This window comes from Anomalospiza imberbis, chromosome 6, assembly GCF_031753505.1.
Source record: "Anomalospiza imberbis isolate Cuckoo-Finch-1a 21T00152 chromosome 6, ASM3175350v1, whole genome shotgun sequence".
NCBI lineage: Eukaryota > Metazoa > Chordata > Aves > Passeriformes > Viduidae > Anomalospiza > Anomalospiza imberbis.
Window position 1 is genome coordinate 53,998,561 of NC_089686.1, and position 24,981 is coordinate 54,023,541.

Below are 24,981 nucleotides of genomic sequence, written 5' to 3' on the forward strand. Positions count from 1 at the left end.
AGGTGCTGGGAAGGATTGCCACCAGGCACAGTCCATGCTGATGTGGTGGGGGGTGTTCTTGGATGTGTGAGAAAGGGAACATGATTTAACCTGTAGCATAAAAGGGGGCTGACTCTTCTCAGAGTAAGGAATCTGGCAATAAGGCTGTGCCAACCTTTACGTCTTCTTGCCATTGCAGAGAAGAACAGAAGAGAATGTCTAAAATTTCATGCAAAAGCCATTGTTAACATAGGAAACATTAAACTGATCTTCTCCAGCGCACAATAGAAATTAGATTTCCAGTGTCATTAATTGCTCCTCAGTTAAATTCTTTAACACAGATTTTAAAGGAAGTTAGTAATATGAACACCAGGCATGATTACAATTTGGTTATGTAATTTGAACATAAAAAGATATTTAGGTGGAGTGGGCTATACAACAGATTCACTGGGGAAAGAGGTACCAGAAAAAACAACATGTGATTTATTGTGCTTGTGCTTAAAATTAGGACGGAGCATGGAGGAATGGTTCTGTCAGGGTGTTAAAATCCTCCTGCTGTGGTGAACCTGAAATGCCTTTTCTCTGTCTCATTCACAGCTGAAGAGATATGAGCTTTACATGGTCTAAGTCAATGTGTCTCAATTTAAGCACAGCAGCACTGCAAGAGAATATCGGGCCCATGAGTATCTTTCCATTTATACCCTATCCTTAAAATAATCTGCCCATTAATTTCTTTAAAACAGAACCAAGTTTTTTGGCTGCTTGCTTTTTGCTGTGGGATATAGCTGTTCTCATACAAAAGTGAATTTGTTGAGGCTTTAGTAGCCACAGTGGTGGCTCAGCCCAGTTTTCCAGAAACTGCTGTTTAATTAATTAGTAAGATCAGCATGTCTTTAAAACAAATTAAACACAATCCAGTAAGTTGCCACTTGTTAATATTTTGTTTCTGTAGAAATTTGCATAAGTGAGTTGCCTGCCACAATCAGACTGTCAGCTTGCTTTAAAAAAAATGTTCTGAATTCACAGGTGTATGCCATTAGTCATAAAGCAATTGGAAAGTAATAGTTATTAATGGTCTTTTATATCAAAGTTATGCTTATGAATTAAATGAGAATATCTAGGTAGGGCATAAACATTAACAGATTGCCCTGAAGAGTTTGACATGGCTAAATAACCTCCCCTGTTTTCATGGAATGGGGAATAGAGGCAAGAGGACAATGAGTGAACTCCTTGGTGGCTCCAAATGCTTTATTATTTTATTATACATTTATTAACTTGGTGTAAAGGGTTTAGGGAAAAATGGGAAAGAGGGATGAAATCCTAAAGAGGAGAGAAGCAGATACCAAAGACTATCCAAAATAACTTACATTTAGTGTTTTATGTATGAAATAAGCAGGTGTGCACATCCCAAATAGATTTTAGCATTTTGCAACTGATGACCAATTACTCTCTTTTGGAGTACAATTCCTTTTCCCTCCATGGAGGATGGACATTCTTCTATTAACTTAGAAGCCAGAAAAGTTCCCTGGTCACTTAAATGTCACTCCTGTGTTGGGTATTTTTTGTGAAAACAAATGCCAGTTACTGGTGAAACCTCTTCCATTTTTTTTTTTTAATATTATGTGAATCTCCAAGGATAGAATTGTGAATTATGCATGAGAACTGTTATAAAAGTAGAAATAAATTAATTGTTAGTACTTTTTGTTTGGTTGGTTTTTTCTGCAGTTGCCCTATGCAGTTTTCAGATAAATGCTTGGAAATGAAATTGTGTTTTGAGTCGTACCTTTCATGTATCTTGCAACATTTACCCAGCATTAACCCGGGCTGAGAATAAAGCCATTGCCACCATCAGATTGCATAGTGACATTGGTTTTATAAGTGGGAAAAAGAAGTGGTGAACTCAATAAGCAGTGACCCCACTTCCCTGGCCACTTTCCATGGCGTTTTTGGCCGTGCCGCAGGAGCAGCTGGCTCCCTTCAGTCTGTATCTAAGATGATCTCTTTCTCAGATTATATGGACTTGCAATGATAGATAAGAGAAGTGAGAAATGTTTCCACATGATATTAATCTATTTGTCAGAATTGCAGCATTGCAGATGTCATGGGTGGAAAAAGACAGATGATCTTAGTGGTGATTAACCCCCGAAGGAGAAAACCAAACCCAGCAAGTAGCTGACTTATGAACCACTGTGCTGGTGATTAGATTAAATCCCAGTCATGCAATCTATTTATTTCTGGCCAATAAAATCCCAGCTGGCTATCAGTAAAATTAAAGGTGTTAACTTGCAAAAATTTTTGGAGTAAGTAGCATGGGTGGACTCCTCCCATCTGCTGGCTGTCTGGAGAGAGGGCATTGTGTGCTCCAGGCAAAAGGAGCCTTGAGAGGAGAGGATGGTCTGTCTGGTGCTTGTGTTAGGCTGTACATTCATCATTCTTCTCTCTTCTTCTCTCCACACCCCCATTCCCCACTTCCAGTTATTAAATTCCCTATCCAAAAACCCGGATGCTGACTGCAAATACGGGCTGTACTTCAGGGATGGCAAGAGGAAGGTGGACTACATCCTGGTTTACCACTACAAGAAGTCCTCGGCCGGGAAGACTCTGGCCAGGAGAGCTCAGCAGAACGATGCCAGTGTCCGAAGCACCAAGCAGGACCAGCCACTCCCCGGGAAGGGGGTGCAGCTGGAGATAGGGGACAGTGAGCCACACATGGATTACCATGAGGACGACAAGAGGTTCCGCAGGGAGGAGTATGAGGGCAACCTCGTGGAGGCTGGGCTGGAGCTGGAACGCGATGAAGATGTAAGAATCCATTTAAAAGGGTTACAGAGGGTGACTGGTGGCCAGTTCCCGGGGGATGCTGAGCTGTCCCTATGAGCCTGGCTCTGATCAAGGTTGCACAATCTCAGCTCTTGCAGGATTTGATTGCAGTTCTGGCAGTCAGTGCCATCCTCACCCACTGTTTTAGTTGGCTGCACAGGAGTGTGCCATGGTGTTGTAAATGCCCTGATGAGGTGAAGTTTCCTGACTTTTCTTGGCCAGGATTTGTAGCACACTCACCATTGCAACATGGCTGTGTTGGGCTATATGGAAGTGAGGCTTAACCTGCTCTGAACACTAATCCCAGTTTGGTGGGTATACAGTATGCAATGGTTTGTATCCTCTGGTAATTCCAGCTATGAGGGGAAAAAAAATCAGATACAGGCAGTGTCATCTTTATTCCTTAATATAGGCTTGAGGAGAATTTAATTAGTTCAGGAGGCTCTGATCCACGCTCCTGCTGGAGCACATGGGTCTTTGTTACAGTTTGCTCTTTCCATTCTTAGACGTGAACAGTACAGCTTGTAACATCTTCCACCTGCACCCTGAAAACAGGATATTCTATTAAAAGCCCATTAGACCGTGTAAAAAATGATGTATGTGAAGTGCTGCCAGTGTGTGATTAGTAGAAATAGACACAGCAGTATTAATTTCAAAGAAAGCTGCTACAATTATCTGACCCAACCAATGTGCCCCAGACTCCTGAGAGAGAGGGTAAACATTAATGCTGGTTTTATTTACAGGATCTAAAAGTTGAGATTAACATTTCGACCTGGGAACAGACTGCAAAAAATAAATATGTCACCTATTACTCACAAATTACAGACATTTCTATTTTTATATATTATGTATATGTAGTATATATACTTAACATGGTACAATGCAAGAAAAGCCCAAAACCTTTCCCCTCTCTGTCTAACAGTGAAAATCAGACTTGCTTTCTGTCCAGCTTGTGGGTTCCTGTAGCAAACAGGGAGTTTGCCTGTGCCAAGTCATAGATACTGAAATCCTTTGCCAGGTGGGAAGTTCCACCTATGACATGTAATATGATTTCAAATTATGCAGAAAGGCTCAGGGGTCAAGCCAGGACACTGTAAAAGAGAGAGAACCCTGTCCTTTCAGTGCAAAACACCAAACCACATGAAATGAAAGTGTAGAGATGAAAGCAAGATTTGGGGATTTACATCAGCTTCCACAGCCAGCACGTCCATGTAGGGGGAAGATCTGCAATCACTTGGGCCTGAAAAGCCACAAAGCTTCATTGGAGACCTCACTGATTCTAAAAGAGCAAAGGCTTCTTAAACAGATGGTGTTTAATAAATCACTTAAGCTCTCTTCAATGAAGTGGCTGGATGGTCACACACAAATAGTTGTGGTCAGTGTCTCAATGTCCACAAATAATTGATTAAAACAAGGCCAGGTTGGGCAGGGCTTGGGGCAGCCTGGCCTGTCCATGGCAGGAGCGTTGGAACTGGATGACCCCTAAGCTCCCTTCCAGCCCAAACCATTCCATGGTCTTCTGAGTAACCAGTTTCTAGAAAGCCAGTGAGAATACAGCTGTGTGAAAGCTAGTTATTGTAATAACTGAGTAGGTGCAGCAGCAGGAATTAGAAAGATTCATTGAATTTAATTTCTCTTCTGTTTGCTGAACACCTCCTAGTCGGGTATCATTTGTCCAGTGCCTTTGGAATGGCTGCTCCAGGGGGAGCAAACATGGGTGTATGTGGGAGTGCCAGGAGCAAACATCCATGTCCTGCCCTCTAGAACACAGCTCAGAGAATTACTGGGCTGCAGGCAAACTACTAATATTGCCTTTAACTTCTGTCCTCCTTTTACTTTGCTTGGTGGAATTCTTCCTACTGGTTTTCCCAACTATGATGCTTTAAATGAGATATTCACAGTTGATTCTGAGTCTGCTCCTCTGAGGTATGAGCAGCAGGGACCCTCTCAGCCCCAGCAATTACAACACACTCACCAAATCACACCATTTTGGCTGGATGCCTCTGCCTCAAATTTAACTGGCTTGGCCTGTATTTATGTCCACAGTCATTAGCTTTTATTTCCCAAACAGTTTTTATCTCTTTAACCTTGTGATAATTGCTCTGGGAGACAATAGCATTTTTTGAGTCATGTTCTATAGCAGCTCAGCACAGTGAGGTGTTTGTCCTGTTGTTAGAAACCAACTCTCTCAGACAAATGAGATTTATCATGTTGGCCCTAATGGACTGTTTGTTCCTTAAATATGCATGAATCACAAGGGGTAATGTATTTCATTTCCTTTCATCAGTAACATTTTCCCCTGCTTTTTTTTTTTTTTTAAGACCAAAATCCATGGGATTGGATTTGTGAAAATACATGCACCGTGGAATGTATTGTGTCGAGAGGCAGAATTCCTTAAGCTCAAGATGCCCACGAAAAAGGTGAGTCTTGATTTTCTTGTTTTCCTCATGAAGGCATAGTTAAACATATGTTCCTCTCAGAGCACCTTATAAATGCAGGCTTCTCTTTCCATGAGCATTTTCAAAACAATTAACTGATGTGCACCAGAAATGAAAGTCACAAACGTGCTTGCTTGGGGCAGCAGAGGGAAATAGTAGAAGGAAGAATGGAAATTAAGAATTTCTGACTGCTACCACTGTCTGTACACGATGAGAGTGATTTCATCCTCAGTATGTTTTAAAAGAAGATTTCAATTGAAGGTGAAATTTCTGTGTGCCTTTTGGACATTTTTTTCTCACCTGAAGACTGCTAAAACTGAACACAAGGATAAGAATTTGTCTCGCTGAGTTCAGTGGCTATTCATATACACAGTCAGTCATGTTTGCAGGAGCTGGGGCCACTCAACCACAAAATAAATTACCTTTCAGAATATTTGAAATACCATTAAAGGAATGACAGTATATTTTCATCAATTCTAAGTCACCTGTGATAGATAGATAGATAGCTACCTGCTCACTGAGCATAGCTCAGAGATGGATTAATATTTAAACACAGACTAAATGCAGGTCCCAGACTGCATAGAGAAGTCCATAATGGAGCCAGAGACAGTCTCCAAGCCCAGCATCATTTATTACAACACTAAAACCACACTTTTGGTTTGGATTTCATATTAATCCCCATTATTGCTTCACTTACCAGGGATTTTAATCAGAAGCACAATTAGATAAAAAAGTCTATTGTGATCCTGTGGTTCCCTAACCCTTGGTTTGGCTTTCCCATCCCTTTCTTTCTAGATGATTTCAAGAATGTAAACTACACTCCTTGATAGTTTATTGTGATATATTTATCTAATTGCTGGTTGATTCGTTACAGTTCACTCTGACCTATGGATAACCAAGAAGCAGTAAAGTTTTACTGTTTTTTTACTTTTTTTTTTTCTCTTTGCCCCCTCAGATGTATCAGATCAACCAGACCCACGGTCTCCTGAAAAAGATTAATTCTGTGATTCAAAAAATAACAGAGCCCATCCAGCCCAAGGTAGCAGAACACAAATCTCAGACGGTGAAGCGCCTCTCCTACCCCTTCTCCAGAGAGAAGCAGCACTTGTAAGTGAAAGCCTTCCCTGAATATCCATGTCCACAGGTTCCAGCCTCTCTGGCAGCAGCTCAGGCACCAGAGGGTGAATGGGAACATGAACACCAACACTTCGGTGGGCATTGCTGCAAAGAATATTTCCATTTTGCAGTAAATTTACTTTTTGGGGGAATTTTTTGGCTTGCTGTTGAGGAATGAGTCTCTGCAGAGAAATCTTTGTGTGTTTTAGCTGCTGTTGTGGCACATAATGTGCATCTGTATAACTGTACACTTCACCTGTTAGGCTGCCAAAAGGGGATTTATGATGTGATTTATAACTGTCTCTTCTCCACATTAAATAAAATGCTTAGTAAAACTTGTAGCCAGAGATGTGGGTTGATAAATTTCCGAATAATTTCATATATCTGGTGTGGGCAGCTGACACAGGTAGTACCAACCAGGCCTTGCCTTTGAAGTGCTGTGAAGTCAGAGGTGGCTTTGCCATCAATCCCAGATCAGCAAGAACAGCTGTAAATATGGGTGTAGGGAAAGAATCACGAGGTAGAGCCCAGCCAAAGCTTCTCCTGCCCTGGATTGCTCTGCTGCTGCTCTTCCCTGGCCAGCATCCCAGAGGAGTTGCTTTGAAGGCCGTGTTTATGGATGTGCCAGCTGGAATAAGCAGCAGTCCTAGGGCAGGATCTCTTCCCTGCACCCCCTGGGCTTTGAGCGTTTCATCCAGAGATGCAGAGTACTGATGGGCTTGGGCCAGGCAGTGTGTGTGACATCTTGGCCTGTCCTTGGGCTTGCAGGAAATGTCTTTGTGTGTTTGCTGAGTGTAGGGTGTTCCTGGAGCTTCAGAGAAGGTCCAAAATGTGCTCCTGAGTGTAGACATGGATGGGCCTCACACTGTTTGCAGGTGGCTTTTCCAGGGATACCACCTGTGTCTCTGCTGCATGAGGGAGGAACCGGAGGCCTCACAAGGAAAATTAAAGATTATGAGGGGAAATTCAAGGCCAGCAGTGGTCAGGGATTCAACTTCAATGAGCGTCAACACTCTTTTGTGCTGAAAAACCTATAAAGACATAAAACCAGTGAAATGTATAAGCAGCCTCTTTAAATTGTGGGAGTTGGGTTGGACTTGCTTTTTAACAGGGTTTCTACAAGCTGTTCTTTAATTTGAGCTCTGAGAGATCCCCAGGAGAAATGAAAATATTGAAGGGGTCAACAAGAAGAGGAAATTACTGATTTTTTTTTTTAATGACCTAATGGGCTTCCTTTTAATCTTTTAACAGATTTGATTTGTCTGACAAAGATTCTTTCTTCGACAGTAAAACCAGAAGCACTATAGTAAGTGTTGCCTATAAATAATTTATGGTGGATATTGCCTCAGTCATGGTGTTAACAGCTTTAGTGCAATGCCTGTTCAAGCTTATCTTTCTTAACCAAATGCCAAGGATCTCCTGTGCCATCAGGTACTGAAATTATAAATAATTCCAGATTTAGTTCTGAGTAGTGTTTGATGCTAACAGGTTTCTGCCTTTTTGAAAATAATTTGGATCTTCTTTCTAGTTTATGGGTAATTTTCTTAGTAGAGCTATCACCAGCTGGGAATGTTTAGATTTCTGCCCACCAGCTCGTTCTGCCCACCAGCTGCTTGCACCCACGAGGGGTTTAACTTTTTGTAACTATATATTGTTCTTTTTGCAAAATGCTGCTAAATATCCTGAGACAAATTCCAACAAAACAGCCACATATTTACAGGGAATATTATTTATAGTTTTTTGGGGGAAATTCTCTGTAATGGTTGTATTGAAAGTGTTGAGGTTGATGGCTTTTATCTGACTTACAAAAGATAAAATAGAGTTGGGGAAGAAGGTGTAGCCTCATTTATAGCCACCAAAGGAGGGATTGAAAGGCCAGCTTATGTGACATCCAGGGCAGCTGGAATGGGCCAAGCCAAGCAGCCCTGGCTGCAGCACATTTCAGAGGATAACAGGGACTCTTTGCCCCATTCCACTGCTCCTAACTGGTGCCTTGGAATGTGACTGCCAGCATGCTTTTATCTTATATTTAACCTCAGCCTTTTGGGATGCCGAGTGGTTTCCAAAAGAGCTTATATCCCAATCATAGCTGCCTTTCATTGCTGTGGTGATAAGGAGTGTAAAATATCCAACTTCCCTTTCCTGCTCTGAAATTCCAGCTTATTCCACAGTGTAGTTCCCCACGAGCCTGAAGGGCAGGGGTTTGATGTGAGCACTGGTTATAGGGGCAAGGTGAGCTGGACCAGGGGAGGCAGATGCAGGAGCACATAAATGGGGAAGAAAAAGAGAAATATTGATTTGGTTTATTTGCAAATAAAACATTTAACTTGAGATTGGGGGGCAGGGTGGGGGAAAGCCTGGCTTTTGTTTGTAGGCTTTTGTATGTCCAGATGTATAAGGAAAAAATCTTGTTAAGTACAAGGAACTCAACAAATGAAGAGTTCAAATTCATGACAGGCTGAGCAAGGCAGCAAGACAAAATGGCTCTATGGGACAAGAGGGTGAGCAAGACTGACTAGAAAATTGACTGAAGCAGGAGGTCAGAGCAAAGGCTGAGAGGAAAAGGAGGGACAAGGGTTTTTTAAACGACTGAAGGAACACTGGGCGTATAAGAATAATGCTGGTGCTGTGCTGCTTTGTGTGAAATCCCTGCAAATCACCCAGTAATGAAGAACATATTGAATGTTTCCCAACATCATTTTATTCTGTGTGCATTGCTGTTTGTATTCTTCTTTCTTAAAGTTCTCCCCTGCCTTTCTCAAATGTATTTTTGAACCACAGTGCAAATATTGACCCTTCCACCTACTGCAAAATGAACAGGAATCTAGTCACTACCCATGAGTCTTTGATGAATAGAAACTAAGCCAAAGACCTTTTAGTTATTAAAAAAGAAAATAAAAAAATATATTATATAACTGGAGATCTCTCTGTGACAGCCCTTTAATTCACCGGGGTTACGAGACGACAGACTTGTATGTAGACTTGTATGAGCTGTGGGACTTGCCCCAGATGCTCTCACTTGCTTCCTCCAGTGAATTGGGCAAGAGTCAAGTTAGCACACGGATTAGGGAGCTGGGAAACAGTCCCCAGCTCCCTGGACAGGCCAGGCAGTGGGCAGGAGGTGCCTTTGCTCCAGGTTTCCCTGTGCTGCCTGCTTGCCCTGCCAGAGAGCATCGCTGCACAGGAGCGGCCAAAAGCTGAACCTCGCGGGCAGGCTGCTGAGCTGTGCAAAGGTTACTCGACAATAAATGCAATAAATCCCAAAATAAATACATCTGTTTTGCTGCCGAGGTCAGGCAGGCTCAGAGATGTTAAGGTCAGCCTGTGTTAGTCCAGTTTGATAAACGGCTGCATGCTGTGTACACGCCGTGAGCCTGGAGCTCTGCGCAGCTCCTTGGGATGGAGCCAGCCTGTGCTCTTGGAGGCCAGGGAAGAGCTGCTCCAGGTGGAAGAACACCCCTGAGCTCTGATCGACGGCTAACATGAGCAAAAATTGGATTTCTGTTTTGTCAGGAGGTAGATGTAACCCTGTTTGCCCCCACCAGTTCTCCTGGTAGCTGACTATTTAGCTAAGCCTTTCTCTTCCGTACAGAAAGCACAGCACAGAGAGCTCTGAGCCCCGCTCTCTTGAGCACCATGACTTTTATTAAAGAGTGATGACTTCATCCACATCTTGGTTTGGCCAATATTTGAGCTGTACACAAAAAGATTGTGCTTTTCACTGGCGGTGTCTGAAGTAACCGTCTTTTCTTTTGCTTCTGCAGGTTTATGAAATACTGAAAAGAACGACGTGTACCAAAGCAAAATATAGCATGGGTAAGGAAGATCAATATCTTTAAGATCAATATCTTTTTCAGGTATTGAAAATAATTGTATGTTGTAAATGGCTGTGGAGTTTAGGTTTTCCCCCTGCGCTCTAATTCAATGTATGTGGATGTTATTGTTTTATTTGGAAATCTGATTCAATTTATGCAACTGTTTGACATTTTCTCAAATGTGAATTTATAGATTAAACTCTAAATTAAATGGTAAGTGAGCATGTAGCCCCTGCAGATGGTGACATAAACCAGCAGATGAGATGTGCTTTGTGTTCTACACTCCCTGAAATGGATTGAGGGTATTTCTGTGAAATCCAGTATCTGCAGTGAAAGTCTGTGACTTGGCCCATTTCGTTCAAGGAGGAACCCCACATTTTATGGTGGGATGGTTTTCCAGTGACTTGAAGGGAATAGTCTTGACTGGTGACTGTCCTAAGTGGAACCGAGATGAGCCCCCTGGAGCAGCCAGAGGCAAAGGCTTGCACTGGAACTGGGCACCTCAGCCCTCAGAGCAGGTGCTGCAAGTCAGGGGATGTGAAGTTTGTACTACCACAACCAAGAGTTTTAGGACTTCAGCCCTAGGGTTTGTGCTGTAAGAATTAAACTCATAATAAAGATGAATTGCAAATCAGGCCACCTTAAAGATTTGTTGGCAGCTGATCCTGCTCAGCTGTTGTATACTTTATTTTATACATGATACACAGATACACACTTGACTGTGGGACCAAAGTTAACAAGTAGTTAATGGTAAATCCAAACAAATCAGGTGGAAGGGTGAATTCCCAAACAACATGAGAAAAGTGCGTAAACATGGAAGAAAATGTTTGGTAAATGTTGAAATCTGTTACGGCATGTATTTGCCTAAAAGAAGTTCAATAAAACAATAGGAACTTGAATTACAGGTAGTTCTGTTCAATATTGACCCATCAGCTGCTCAGAAAGACATCAAATAATAGAAGAACAATTACGCCACAAATTATTTCCATGCTTTGACTTTTGTGTTGAAGTAACAACATACAATGCACAATTGTTGACTCCTAATATACACTAAAATTTGGTGTCCAGCCAGTATTAACAGAAGTGCTGTTCTCTGTAGCATGGGAAATTCAAATTATTCTGTGACATTCAAGACCTTTTTCGAGTCTGGTGCTGGATCATTTTCACTGGCAATTACATCTTTGGGCTCTTCAAAGGTGAAGGTCACACAGCTCAGTTTGAATTCTTGCCTTGGAGTTTGGTTTCTCAGTTGATGTGTTTTTTTGTTGGATTTTTTTTTTTTTTTTTTTTTTTTTTTGTCCAGAAAGTGGGAAGCACAGTAGGGATTAGTTGAATAGGAAGGGAACTCATGTATGGTAAAGTGTTTGGATTCCTGGATGGTTCTTCTACCTGAGACTGGCAAGGCCACACAATATTGCTGATAAAAATGCCATCAGGGCAGCCCAACGTAACTCAATCAGCTCCTTTGTGTTCCAGTGCTGGAATGCTGGGTTACAGCCCAGCAGAGGTGGCAAACAGATTTAAACAAACACAGATAATGCTGCAGCACTGCTACCCAGGAGGAAAAAAGCAGCTGCCCAGGGGAACACTGCAGCCTTTGTTACTTATTTGGAAAATTTTGTGAAAATGTGAATCTGGCTTCACTGTTAAATCCAGATCTGTAGTGGAAGGGGACTATGTAGCTCTTCTCACAGCCCTAGAAAAATAATTTATCTGCTCACCAGTTGTTTCTGCCAGGAGTGTGGAAACATTTGCAGACAATTCATAGACCTGTATAATCTGAAATAGGGCTTTGAAAATTAATGATACCGCAAGATACTGAGCACTCCTGGAGCTGCTCCTCCAGCAGGTGATTAGTATCTCAAAAATGTTAATGAACTTGAACAGTCCTCATTTCAAGAGCAATCAAAAATGACTACAGTGAGCTGGTTCCTGGTTCATAGTCACTGTTCCTTCACACCCAGTCCCACACTCTTTTCTTAGCCATGAGCTGATGGGCAGCATGGAGCACACTGGAATGCCTCATTTTTTTCTTTTTTTAAGTCTTTTCAAATCCTCCCCAGTGCCAGTAGCCAGATTTATAGTATTATTTTTTTTTCAGTTGGCATTAATCACCGTTGCCCTGCACAAAGACAAGTGCTTGACTTAGCTCTAACTCAGCACCTGAAACTGATTCATTCCATCCCCAAATGTATGTTCACAGGCTACGTGATACCTCCAGACATGGTGAACAGAATTGGAAGTAGCTCTATTAAAGCCAGCAGCTGCAGGAGGAAAGAACATTAGGGAATTAATGAGCTACAGCCCTCCAAAGGCCCAAGTCCAGCAACCATTGGGGATGGTGCAGTGCTCCTCCAAATTTCCACATCAACTCCTCCCTCTGGCCCCCAGTTAAGGAGCAGCACAACCCCTGGGAAAGGCAGGACTCCTCCCAGTCCCTTGTACCGCAGACATTTAATAGATGAAGCGCTAATTGCTTTCAGCCTCATGCATGTCACTAATAAACGGCTGTGTAAACAGGGAAAGGAGAGGGAAGAAAGAAGGAAACTGCCCTTTTAAATAAAAGACGAAAATGTGGTAAATATGGTAAGTATTACGCCAAGGTCTTCGCAAAGGCTTTCCCTACAATTTCTCTGATCAATCTGAAACCTGAATTCAAAGCTTTGCGTGGATGATGCGTGTGGATGTGGGTTTCCCTATGCCACCAATTCCAGCCATATTCTCCTTGTGATCCAGCCTTCTGCTACACTTTCAAATCTTCAGGCTTGCCCTTAAATCAAACTGACTTTTCAGAAAATGTAATTTATTTTAATGACTAATTCCAAGTCATTGGCTTCTAATTCTTGATTCTCAAATATATATGACTTCCTCTTGCTCTCTGCAGTTTTCCATTTCATAAAATGAGTAATGTATAATAACCTATATGATTAAAAATGAAACTACATGGAAAGGAATAAGATGGCAGCAAAATCATTATCTGATCAAATGGCTGTTATTTTGAGGGAAATCTCCTGGAAGGATGATGAAGTGAGGCTGTCTAACCTTGAAATTATAAATAACTGTTATGTCTTTATTTTTCAAGGGATCACCAGCCTGCTTGCCAATGGAGTTTACAGTGCTGCATATCCTCTGCATGACGTAAGTGATCTCACAATATATTTTACACATCTGCTGTCTGTCACCAAGAAATCCCTCATGTGTGACGTGTTGGTGGCATCATCCCAAACATGACTGACTTTCTTCTCACTTGTGTCATGACTGCAGTAACTTCTGCATGTTGTTTCCATCCCTCTGCTCGCTTTTAAGGAATTCCCCACCTCAGTTCTACATCTGATGATCATAAATTTGAATGTAACATTAGAAGAGTTGTTACAGTGTTTTAGCAAAAGAAATTCTTCTGTTGTTTCCTGACCTTCTGCCCCCAGGATCTCTGGCACCAGTGCCAGGAAACACATTTATTCCCAGGGCACCAAGTAGCTGGTTCCCTTGGCCACATCTCCCTGTGGAGGTGTCAGTAGTTGTGTGTCCGTGCAACCAGGAAAAACCATAAGCAAGGATCTGATGTCACATATTCCATGGGGCTGGATGTGACTGCAGACCTTCCTGCTGATGAAATCTGCTTCTGAACAGCTCAGCGAGATGTCAAGAGTGTGTTCAGCTGTGGTGCTCATCGAGAGGGTCAGTGAGCGCTCAGGAATTCTGGTGGCACTCAAGACAAGCCAGGGACCCCCATCCTGTCAGAGGGGCACAGAGCTGGGTGCTGGTGTCCTTCTGATTTAGAGGTTCAGCATGCAACTAGAACTGACAAACACACACTGCAGAAAAGCTTGGCAGATGTCACAGGGACTGGCTGTCACACTGCTCGTGCCTGAGCTGAGTGTGAGTGTCCAAGGCCTGTGGAACACAGTGCTGGTTTTCTGGCTTGGGATTTGAGGGTGAAGTGTGTCTTCCTGGTTTTCTGCTCCCCACACTCGCACTGGTTTTACATGGGACTGTGAGAACTTTATCTTGAAGCACCCAAGAGCAGAGCAGCCTCTTTGTCTGCCTGATGTTTGTCATACATGTCAGGACTCTCAAACTACAGCGGTGCCATGTAGAAATCAAGAAAGTAAGGTTAAATAAACTTCTCTTCCTGTTCTTGCCTTACATCTTTGGACAGCTGCTGATAGTCTTGCACAGAAGTTATTTATTGTCTTAGTTTGCTCAAAAAATAGCTCCAAATTAAAACCTCAAATCTAATCAGCTCTGAGTGTTTGGAGAGTCTGGTGAGGGAGCAGCTCTCTCAGCTGGTTCCTTCTCTTTCCAGTGGACTGAGCTGAACCCCAAATACCATGGCAATATCACATCCTTTCCCTTGACATTTTTAGGCCACCTTTATCACTTATTCATTCCTTTTCCCCCCATGACAGACACTATTGCTCTTTCCTAATGTGCCCGACGACAGAAGACAAAGTGTGCCATGACAAATGGGCTCCTAAAATACAGCATTATTTTACAGATTGCTTTTTCTGGTTTTGATGCATTAAGTGAGTGGGAGATGTGGGTATGCAGGATGCAGAGCAGTTCTTGGCACAACCCGCTGGATGACGCAGATTTTCTCTCTCTTTAAAGGGTGACTATGAAGGTGAAAACGTGGAGCCCAATGACAGAAAAGTAAGTTGATGCACAGAGGGGTCTAACATATTCACACAAATCCCAGCCTGAAGAGTCACCTGCTGGAATCTGGATGTTTTTGCCAAAATCCCACAGAAAATACTGCAAAAAGGCACTAAATGCCAAGCAGTTTAAGAAAAAAAGTGCTTTGCAGCATTTAAATTTGCCCAAATGTGGAATGTAGTGTGGATATGTATGAAGTAGCCAGCTCAGTAATGATACATTTCATGCCACATTGGTAAGAATATTGACATATGTTCAGATAATGTCATTTCAGGCCAGCTCTAATGAGAGAATGCTCAGTCATATTCTGCTATCTGTATTGGGCATAAATCCTGTTTCGTTCTGTGGCATGAGGATCAGAATTGGAGGATTGAGAGGCAGAGGTAGTTTATGCACATAAGCATAAAAATGATTGGGAAATATAGATATTGAAAATTTTTTAGGAATAAGAGGTCCTCAACAATGTTTTAATGTGCGCTCTGCAGCCAGAAGCTGTCCTGTGGGTGTACACCGAGGCATTGCATCACTTTTTGGTGAAGTTAATGCTTTAAATTGTGGTTTTATTGTCTATAAAGTGAAAGACATTTGTTCACTGGGGTAAAACAAGTAGGAATTATCCTAAGGAAGTACTTTTCCTAAGGAAGTAGGAAGTAGTACTTTATAATAAGGAAGCATGAGCAAAAAACAAATTTTCCACCCTTTGTGGAAATGCTGATTTCTTAAATTCAAAGCTCAGTGACTTCATCCTCCCCATCACACTTCCCCAAAGGTGGGTTTTGTCTATGCATCAGGCAAAAACTGAAGTGAAGAGGTGACAACCAGTTCTCTCAGGAGGAGCTACTAAATTTGGGTGTTATATATGCCGGGGTCCCAGTCCTGAAACTTTGCCTTTCCTGTTTGTTTCATGTTTTGTTGATTTTTTTTTTCCTCCAAATAAATGCTCTGAACATTCAGTTCATAGGAAAAGCAGATTTAAAGACCTTCAGGCTTTATATATAAAAATAGGTTCCAAAAATTGACAGTGTGCTGGTCCTTCAGGTGCAAATGGCAGTGAATGTTTTTTCCCTCCCTCTATTGATTCGTGTTAAAAATACCACACATCTGTCTTTCCATTATTAAGCAACACATTGCTCAACTAAAAATAGGATGAAAGTCCATGTTTTCTGAAAGTGTCCAGATTATCTTCTGTGTTACTAACATCTCAAACCTCACAAATTCACTTATTTCACAAGTTCATTGTGTGTTTGGAAGTGTTTACCTTGGCTTTTGACTTTCAGTTCCATCAAATAATCTTTTGGTGTGTTTTGGCATGTCTCTTCTGGTTTCTTGAAGCTTTCTTTAATCTTATCCAGCACTAGGCCAGGCGTGTGCCTTTTTTAACAAAAAAATTAAAGATTTGAGGCCTAGAAATGAAGTAAATATTTAGGTCTAGTGTGCTGATCTCCTCTAATCATGTCTTTGAAGCTGTGCTTTGAATATCAGGCTGATAAATGTCAGGATAAATGAGATAATTCATTTGTACTTTAGGCCCAAATCTGGTTTCAAGTTGCACAAAACTAAAACATGGCACTGATGCAAAATCTCCTCAGCTTAGTTTTTTCCTCATGTGCCTGACCAGCTTGGATCACAGAAAAGGAATCTAATTTCCAGCATAACCTTAGTTTTAAAGATTAAATTAAAAAGCATATATATAGAAGGAAGGGGCTTAGCTAGTGCTGCATGTGGATGTGGAGGTGTCCCAGATCATTGCTTCTCAGACACAGGCAGTTGGCCTTAAACCTTTGGAAAATGTGGTTGAAAGAAACCTAAAGCAAAAGAAAAATAAAATTTGCAAGAATGTCGCTGTTTAACAGAGGCCTGCTGTTAATTTTCAGTTCCTGCCCTTACTGTTGTAAGGAAATTAATAATGATTAATGATTTTGGGTTGCAGAGGGGAAAACCTACATCCCATTTACATTTTTGACGTCATATTTCTATAAAAGCTGAGAAATTGCTTTGTTGTTTTTCTGGGTTTTTTTAATGAGTCAAGCCATTTGTATAAGTACAGCAGTTCAGCTTGGAAATTCTCTGTTAATGATTTGGTAGGAGAATTCCAAAATTACTGTAGGAGTATGGATTGCTCTGGGACTTCTCTGCAATCCAGTGTGAGCAGGAGGAATGGGCATGGGCAGTGGCCAGGCTCTGATCTGCCCTTTTCTTTTTGCTGCATTTCACTGGAGACATGTAGGAGTTTGACATCTGTCAAGTTTCCCATAAAATAGCCTGGAGCTTAGGGAAAAGCATCCTGTTTGGTCTAGGAACAAGATTAATCCTGTTGCCCTCCCTGTACTGATACTGGTTTCGGTCTTTGTTCCCCATTGTGTTTAATTTCTTGTTCACTCTGTTGGCTGAATTGAATGAGGGACGAAAGTGAGGTTTGAGAAGCACTATTTATATATTTTACAAAATAAAGGATAAGTTGAAGGTCTCAGAGGAACCTATTTTTGTGAGGCATTCAGTTTTACAAATCAGTAACGGGGATCATTGTTTTCCTTGGCCCACATCCTGACAAAAAGGAAGAGTGGAAATCATTGGCTCCTTGTGGTTTAAAGCCGAAAAAATCATTTTAAATGCGGCCTTTGAAGCACCTCAGCCCAGCACCTCTTGCTGGCTGCTGAATTATAGTGAGATGGCCTGAGGTTGTCTCAGGGGAGATCGAGGTCGGATGTCGGGAGAAGGTTCTTCACCCAGAGGGTGGCTGGGCCTACGGATCACAAAAGCAGCACTGCTGTCCCTGTCTCTGCTGTAGGTGTCCATCAGTCCAGCTGCTGAAGAGCCTTTCAGCGTGCTGGGATTCACCTCTCTGTTGGAGCATGCCAAACCAGCACATTTACTTTTAATATTTAACTCAGGCTGAGTGTGTTGGAACCCCGGCGTGGTGAGGCCTGTGGGCCCCGCAGTGGCCGAAGGAGAACCCAGTGGTGCTTTAGCTCTCACCTTTCTCTTGCCTTTCTGTTTTCCAGCTCCTGTGTGAGGAGTGGGCGAGCTACGGAGTGTTTTATAAATACCAGCCCATCGACCTGGTGAGGTGAGAGCTCAGCCCTGGGCGTTGAGTTTCCACGGGGCAGAGATGAAGCTCTGCAGGGATGCTCGTGCCCTGTGCACCTGGGGGGATGCTGCCCTCAGTGCCCCCTCACCCTGGGGGATTCCGGAGAATGGGAAATTCACTGTGAGAAAAGGAGTTTTCTGTGGGTTTAGAACGTGTTCATATATCCCACATAGAGTGAAAGCTTGCGGGGGATATATTTTTAATTAATTTTGTTTGCTCATGATAAGACTCTCTGAAGAAAATGAGGTGCCTTTTTAAGAGGATTCACTCACAGAAGGTCCAAAGATACCAATTTCCACAGCAGAAACACGGTGTGGGGAAAAAATGACCAGTGGGACAAACTTGTTTTCAGGGTGCCTGTATCTCTGGATGGACTCCAAGCATCATGAGAAAGAGAGTCCTCTGAGAAGAAAAAAATTCCCACAGGTCATCAGATCTTACTTTCTCCATGCCTAATCCAGATGTGATTCATAATTTTAGCCACGTTATATTTTAAGAAATAGGAAACATATCTTTCTCATTTCTTTCTCATTTCTTTCTCATTTTTTTTTCTAAATGTATTTCAGAAAATACTTTGGAGAGAAGATTGGGCTATATTTTGCCTGGCTGGGAGTTTATACACAAATGCTCATTCCAGCTTCAATTGTAGGGATTATCGTTTTCCTCTATGGCTGTGCAACTGTGGATGAGAATATACCCAGGTAAAATGGATGAATAAATAGATTCTGCTGTTAGAGGGCACTTCAAGCTCAAAGTTGCCTCACTTTAGAAATGTTTTGTCAGTAATATCTAGGCCAAGTGCAGCTCAAATTGGAGTTTCTTGTTCCTGGGTCTTGTCCTGTGCCACCCACATCCCTACACCCCAGTCCCCATTCCCATCTGTGCCAACTGGTTGTTGCAGCAGGATGGTGTGCTCCTAAAATTCTCTGTCCTCACACTTCATCTTTTGGGAGCTGTGCTTAAAATTAATCCACCGCCACAGGCCCCCTGGTCTCAGCTTCCAGTAAGGCACGGAGCTCTCCCAAGAGCACAGAGCAGCTCATTTCTATCTCATTAGCATTCATTGTTACTATTACTTGGGCAGTTTGCATTGATGTCCTAAAAATAATTCTTGGCTGGTTGCTCAGGTGGTTGGGCTTTTTCCCAAACTCAGATCATTATGTTAAAACAAACCAGCAAAATTCTACTAATGAGGGGGTTTGGTGCTTCCCAGCACAGAGTGCTGAGGAGGACATTATGTGACAGAGAGATGCATCAAGAATATACATCCCTGAAATAAGCTACTGTGATCACATCAACAAAATCTGGATGTCCTCCTGCTTTTAATCTTTCAGCAAGTTTTGTATTAAAACATTTTTAAAGCCCTCTGATTTTGCATTATTCACCCTGCATGCATCATCAGCTGGAGATGCAAATTACATGGTTTGTACAACAAGCACCAGCCCTGAATAAAAATGCAGATAATGGGTACCAAAAAATAGATTTTTTTTTTGTTGTTCATTAAGATTGCTTTGTAGTGTTTCCAACAGTTGAAGAAAATCAAAGGGAGGGTCACTGTTGCTATTTCACAGATGGAGTACAGAGGAGATAAATTGGTTGAACTCCAGTCTCTTGATGTTCAGCACTTCCCTTGTACCTTATCTATCACTGTACTTTGTATTTCAAAACAAGAGTGTTTTATTTTATTTTTATTTATTTTATTCTGTAAGATCTTAGAGTAGAAAGCATAGAGTCTTATGGCTTTCCTAATGTTCCCTCTTATTCCTTGGAATGGAAATTGAGCTGGGGCAGGAAGGAGGGAGGGAGACAGCCTTACACGAGGATTTCAGCCCCTGCAGTGCTGTAGGATCGTATCCAATGATCCTACAGAATCAGCTGATGTCCAGAGGAGAAAAGATCACCAGAGCACAAAGCTGGAGCCATCCTGACCATGCTTTTCCCTTCTCTTGTGGCTTTGTTGCAGTATGGAGATGTGTGACCAGAGAAACAACATCACCATGTGTCCCTTGTGTGACAAAACGTGCAGTTACTGGAAGATGAGCTCTGCTTGTGCCACTGCCCGTGCGAGTCATCTGTTTGATAACCCTGCAACTGTCTTCTTCTCAGTCTTCATGGCTCTCTGGGGTAAGAAGATCTATGCCTTGATGTTAAGCTTTTAATTATTGAAAATACAACAGGAAGAAGCAGAGGAGATAAAGCAGTATATTTATACACAGGCAGTAAATGATAGAAAGAATTTCTCTTTTTTTTTCTTCTTCCTTTTTTTTTTTTTCTTTCCCATGAAACTGTGACACCCAAATTTATATTCTGGACTGGAGGGTAAAATTCAAAAAGTTGCTGAAGCTGAATAGCAAACAAAATTGTTAAGTATCTGTCATAAAACTGCTGTGTGGTATGTCAAAATTTCATTAACGGGATTGCACAGCTTGCCAAAAAAAAAAAAAATCTCTTCGCAGAGCCAGCTTCCACTTTAGAACATTACGGAAGAAATGTATTAATGTACTCTGGGGTTGAGGGGAGGGCTCTGGGGGGAAGTGTAATGGCCTTTAGCATCTTCAGGACAAACCAACATTGATTCCTGAGTGTGCTCCGAGATGCAATTAGGTTTATCAGCAGGCAGACATCATGCAAGGAGGCTGGGAAGAGGGAGCAGTGGTGGAGAGGGATTTTTCCTGATCTTGATGCTGCCCTCATGCTTTGAGCCCTTTCTGGGCATGTCTCTGGCACTTGGGTCTAACTATGAACCCTCTCATGACATCTTTGTGAGGATGTCTTCAGGAAGGGTTGTGGAGGGCTTCTCCCCTCCCTGCTGGGGGAGGAATAGGGAACCTCCTTGTTCCAGGAATGGGCTTTGGGGGAGAGGAGCTTTGATGACCACATATTCCCAGTAGCAGTGAGAGCAGCACAAAGCCCTCCTGTACACCTCATTGTGAATTAACATAACCTGTTGTGGATTATATTTCATCCTAATAATACATCCTGAGTTTTTATCTCTTCCAGTACACAGGGAACTGTTTGTACATTACCATTCATCTGAACTGATTTAAGTACAATTCAGCATACTTTAATTTTAATTTTTGGCCAGGATCTGTGTTTGGGATAACACTGTTTTAGATGCAGCACTAAGAGGTTATTAGCAGGTACCACAAGGAAAGTCAAGTGTCAGCTTTGGTCTCCCTCATTTACCATTACTGGGAGCCCCACATGGATCTTGGCATGTTATCCCCTTGTCCTAAAAGTAAAAGTTTGCCTCCCTTTCCACAGCAAGCAACTCTTCATCCATTTTTTTACACTCCTATGCAAAGTAAGGCATATTGGCAGAAACCAGGTTCTGGACCCTGCACAAAATCTGAGAGGGTTTTGAAGTGGGATGTCAAACTTCTCAAGCTTCATGGAGTCAGTACAAAGTTTTATTGTGATACAATCCCATATAAACCAAACATTGTTTCAAAAAGGTCTTTTTCAACTGGAAAACTAAGAACTTTCTCCACAGTTTTGAATTTGTGTTGTTAAATTCACCTACAGTTGAAATAGGAAAGTGCAGATGCTCATGGCAGAGCAGGGATGCAGCTGCCTGGCACCTTCCCTCAGGGCTCCCAAAATAAGCCAGGATTCCAGACACTGTCCTCTCCTTTTGCCCTGCTGTAAGCCAGTGCCACGGGAGAATTTCCAGCAGCATCTCGTTCATGTTCCTTATCTCTGGCTGTAAATGGAAACTGCAGCCCCCAGCCAGTGTTAGAACTGTGAGGAGAGGAGAGGCAATTCCTGGTCCCTGAAACGGGGACCCTCTCAAGACACAGCTCTGGCCACCCTGATTCACAGGAAGCCTGTGGCTTGTGAAGGGGCTCAGCTGTAGCTTTTCCACATGAAAGTTTCGCTTGGAAGGCGAATGAATGTCATGGCCCCAGCCTGGCTCCAGTCAAGAGGGTGTCCTCTCCTCTCTGTTCAACTTTGTTACCCTCTCCCTGCCTCTGTTTTTTCTGGATACGAACGTTTCTGAGCACATCTGTTAATACTCAGTGTGGGAAGCTCCCCTGGGAACACCATTTCTTGGTAGAGTTGCCTCTTTCATAATCACTTATTTATTATACAACACTGGTGTATTCCCAGCATCTAAATATGTCCTCTGAGAACTTACTTGGTCTCAGGGGCAGATAGACTGATATAGACTGGGATCATTCATGGGGACTAAAGATTCGCTTTAATGAGGTTTTTTTCTCTGAGCCTTCTCCATCAAAGAGAAAATGGCTGGGTTTTTAATGATTAAAACTGTTAAAGGCCTCCTCTTTCACACTTTCGCAAGAGTGTTTGGGTTTGAGCGTGATGATTAGAGCAGATCACTCAATTGTGACCACTAGGTGGATGTAATTATAAGGATATAAAAATGCTTTATTTTGATATCTTTGAGGGAATAACTCTGCCATCCATACAAGTGAAATAATTCCTATTTTGTACAGATAAGATTCAGGTTTTTTTGATTCACAAATGAAACTATACACATTTGAAGGCCATTAATATTATTAGTCATACATACAAATATTTAAAGAAGTTTGGCTGCCTGGCTTTCTTAGACCCCTTAAAAATTGCAGGTATCTTCCTACATGGGGCTGTGGAGGTAGCAAATGCCCTTTTTTCAGCTCACCTGGATAAAACGTTTGGCTCCTGGCACATCAGTGTTTCCCACCCAGACCGTACTGTGAATAAAAGGAAACAGAAATAAAGTCATGTGGTAATCTGCGTTACATGTTAAACTGTTGTTTCAGCTGCCACCTTTATGGAGCACTGGAAGAGAAAACAGATGCGCCTCAACTACAGGTGGGACCTGACTGGGTTTGAAGAGGAGGAGGTTTGTTCCTTCAGTTCTGACTCTTTGCCTTCCACCCTGCTGTTGCCCTGACCTTACAGACTTTGCCTCATGTTCCTGGGAGGGTTCCATCCTACAGGAGGAAGGAAAATCCCTATACATGAACCGTTTGAGGTTTCTGTAGCAAAGGCATGACTAGTCTGGTCCTGTTGCCATGGGAATGTAATTGTATAGCCACAAAATGTGATTTTTTTTTTCCTTTTTGAAGTGTGGGGTCACACCTAGCAGTGTAGGCATGGAATAAACAGCTCAGACCTTCTGCTGGGCTGAAGTCAGGGTGCCAAGAGCCAAGGACCTCATTCATCACACACTGCTGTAAATCAGGAATGAGTGCATTGAAGCTGATAAAGTTACAGTGCTGTAAAAAAAGCACTGAAAAATTCCTATTAACTTTAACGATGCAGGATCAAGCCCTGACTTGGAAAATACCTCAGAAAGCATTGCCAGACATGTGGGCTTGAGGCATGGGGAGGGACATGGTGTGGAGATGGTGGAGTTTTTTGCAGTGGCTAAAAAAAATAAAACTAAAATAAAATAAAAATAAAATAAACCTCTGGCCAGGTTTATTCTAAATCTGCTGAAGAGCATAAAGGAGAAAACCTGTATAAAAAAAGATCTTCAAAATCAATGAAGTTTTAGAAAGACAGGAGAGAAAATCCTCAGTCAGCTGAGAAACTGTTTCCCACCTTTTTGGTTTTGATTTTGCCGCTTTACAGAAAATATAGGAGACACCTTCCCGGAGCAGAGCACAGTCCCAGCCCCCAGCCTTGCCCTGCTGTTATTAAAAGAAGTATGACCTCCCTTGTCATGTCTCTAGATGTCCTAAATAGATACACAACAAATACTGCTCACGTGAAACACAAACCTCAGCAGCCCTCGCTGGCTTTGACACCCTGCAGCTCGCTGAGCCTGGCAGCCATCGCTCCCCTCTCCCCAGAGCCTTTCTGTAGGAATTCTCTCCCCTTAATTTCTTTATCTCCTCCATAATATGTTTAGGTGCCCTGTGCCAGCAGCCTCTGCACTGGTCCATACCTATTTACTGGGGGAGAATATAGGGATTTATTTCCTGGACACTATATGCTCCTTTATTTTTGGTAACTTGTTAGCATCCATGAAAGTGAAGAGGATTAAGTGTATCTTTCCAATGGCAGCTTCATGTCTGAGTTCAGAGCTCTGCACAGCCAAACCAGCAGCTGTCAATTACGTATATTTTATTCTGTTGTTTTGGTGGTCAGCGATAAATAATACAGTCTGGGTTTTTCAGAGGATTTAAGGTTCTCCTGTTGCTGATTTGGGAGAAACTTAAGCTAGAGTCATATTGAACAGATGGGGTTTCGAGTGAAATGCTGAAGCTGAAAGTGTCTCATTTTCTGGTGTTTTTATGGATGCCAGGTTCACAAAATACTTGAAGTAATGTTAATTAATATAGAATATGAATAGACTGGGTTTTCTCCAGTAGTGTCTAACCATCCACTGTACCTATATTTGTTTCATGTAACTTTTAATATATAAATACAATATGACCTGGAACAGTTCAATAATCAAATTTTTGTTTATTTGTTTTTTGTTTTTTCTTGTTTTTCATGGTTTTTTTCTGGTTTCCTGAAGGAGGCAGTCAAGGTTTGGAAAACATTTTTTTTTTTTTAATCACGCCTACCTTTTTTTATTCCATGTCTACTGATGAATACCATCTTTTGATCTCCATTTCTTCTTTTTCAAGCATCAGATTTTCTTTGGAACTCCCACTGATTTCTTTGCCTTTACACCCTTACCCTCTCCACTTGTTCAGACTTTTTTCAGCTCTGTTCTGTTTCCCATCCAATGCATAATTTTGAATTCTGACTCTTTTATGAATGCATAATTATTGGGAATTCTGAACCCATGAATCTTCCTCAGTCTTTTGGCTGTCTCTTACTTCCAAGTGTTTCCTGCACCTTCTCCTGCAACACAGACAGAGAATCTGCAGATGCTGTCCAGGACAGAATTAGGGGAACACCCCAACTGTCAATTTTATGGGATCCCAGAGACAAGTATTTTGCATACTTACAACAGGAAATTAATCCCTTCATGAGCTGAGGATCACTGAAATTAGTTAATGACATTTAACTTTTTTCAAAAATAGAGGTAACTAAAATCATCATGAGCCATGCTGTCTGCAGGTTATGCTGCATATCTCATATATTAAATATAATCTACACAGCACTG

At 42.0% G+C, this 24,981-nt stretch overlaps 1 protein-coding gene across 9 annotated transcripts in view; it reads left to right on the plus strand.

Annotated features, from left to right (window-relative positions):
* ANO1 (anoctamin 1) overlaps positions 1-24,981 on the plus strand; it is a 71,325-nt gene that overhangs the window by 30,503 nt on the left and 15,841 nt on the right. For 3 of the 9 annotated variants that reach the window (XM_068194216.1, XM_068194219.1, XM_068194218.1), the window contains exons 3-15: positions 2,455-2,781; positions 5,121-5,219; positions 6,193-6,344; positions 7,605-7,659; positions 10,118-10,169; positions 12,689-12,754; positions 13,251-13,306; positions 14,780-14,821; positions 17,827-17,891; positions 18,479-18,613; positions 19,876-20,036; positions 22,676-22,758; positions 24,385-24,396. In XM_068194216.1, the coding sequence (XP_068050317.1) occupies positions 2,455-2,781; positions 5,121-5,219; positions 6,193-6,344; positions 7,605-7,659; positions 10,118-10,169; positions 12,689-12,754; positions 13,251-13,306; positions 14,780-14,821; positions 17,827-17,891; positions 18,479-18,613; positions 19,876-20,036; positions 22,676-22,758; positions 24,385-24,396 (1,305 nt within the window). The remainder of the gene's footprint in view (positions 1-2,454; positions 2,782-5,120; positions 5,220-6,192; positions 6,345-7,604; positions 7,660-10,117; positions 10,170-12,688; positions 12,755-13,250; positions 13,307-14,779; positions 14,822-17,826; positions 17,892-18,478; positions 18,614-19,875; positions 20,037-22,675; positions 22,759-24,384; positions 24,397-24,981) is intronic. The other 6 variants (XM_068194217.1, XM_068194220.1, XM_068194221.1 and 3 more) reach the window with 3 other exon arrangements.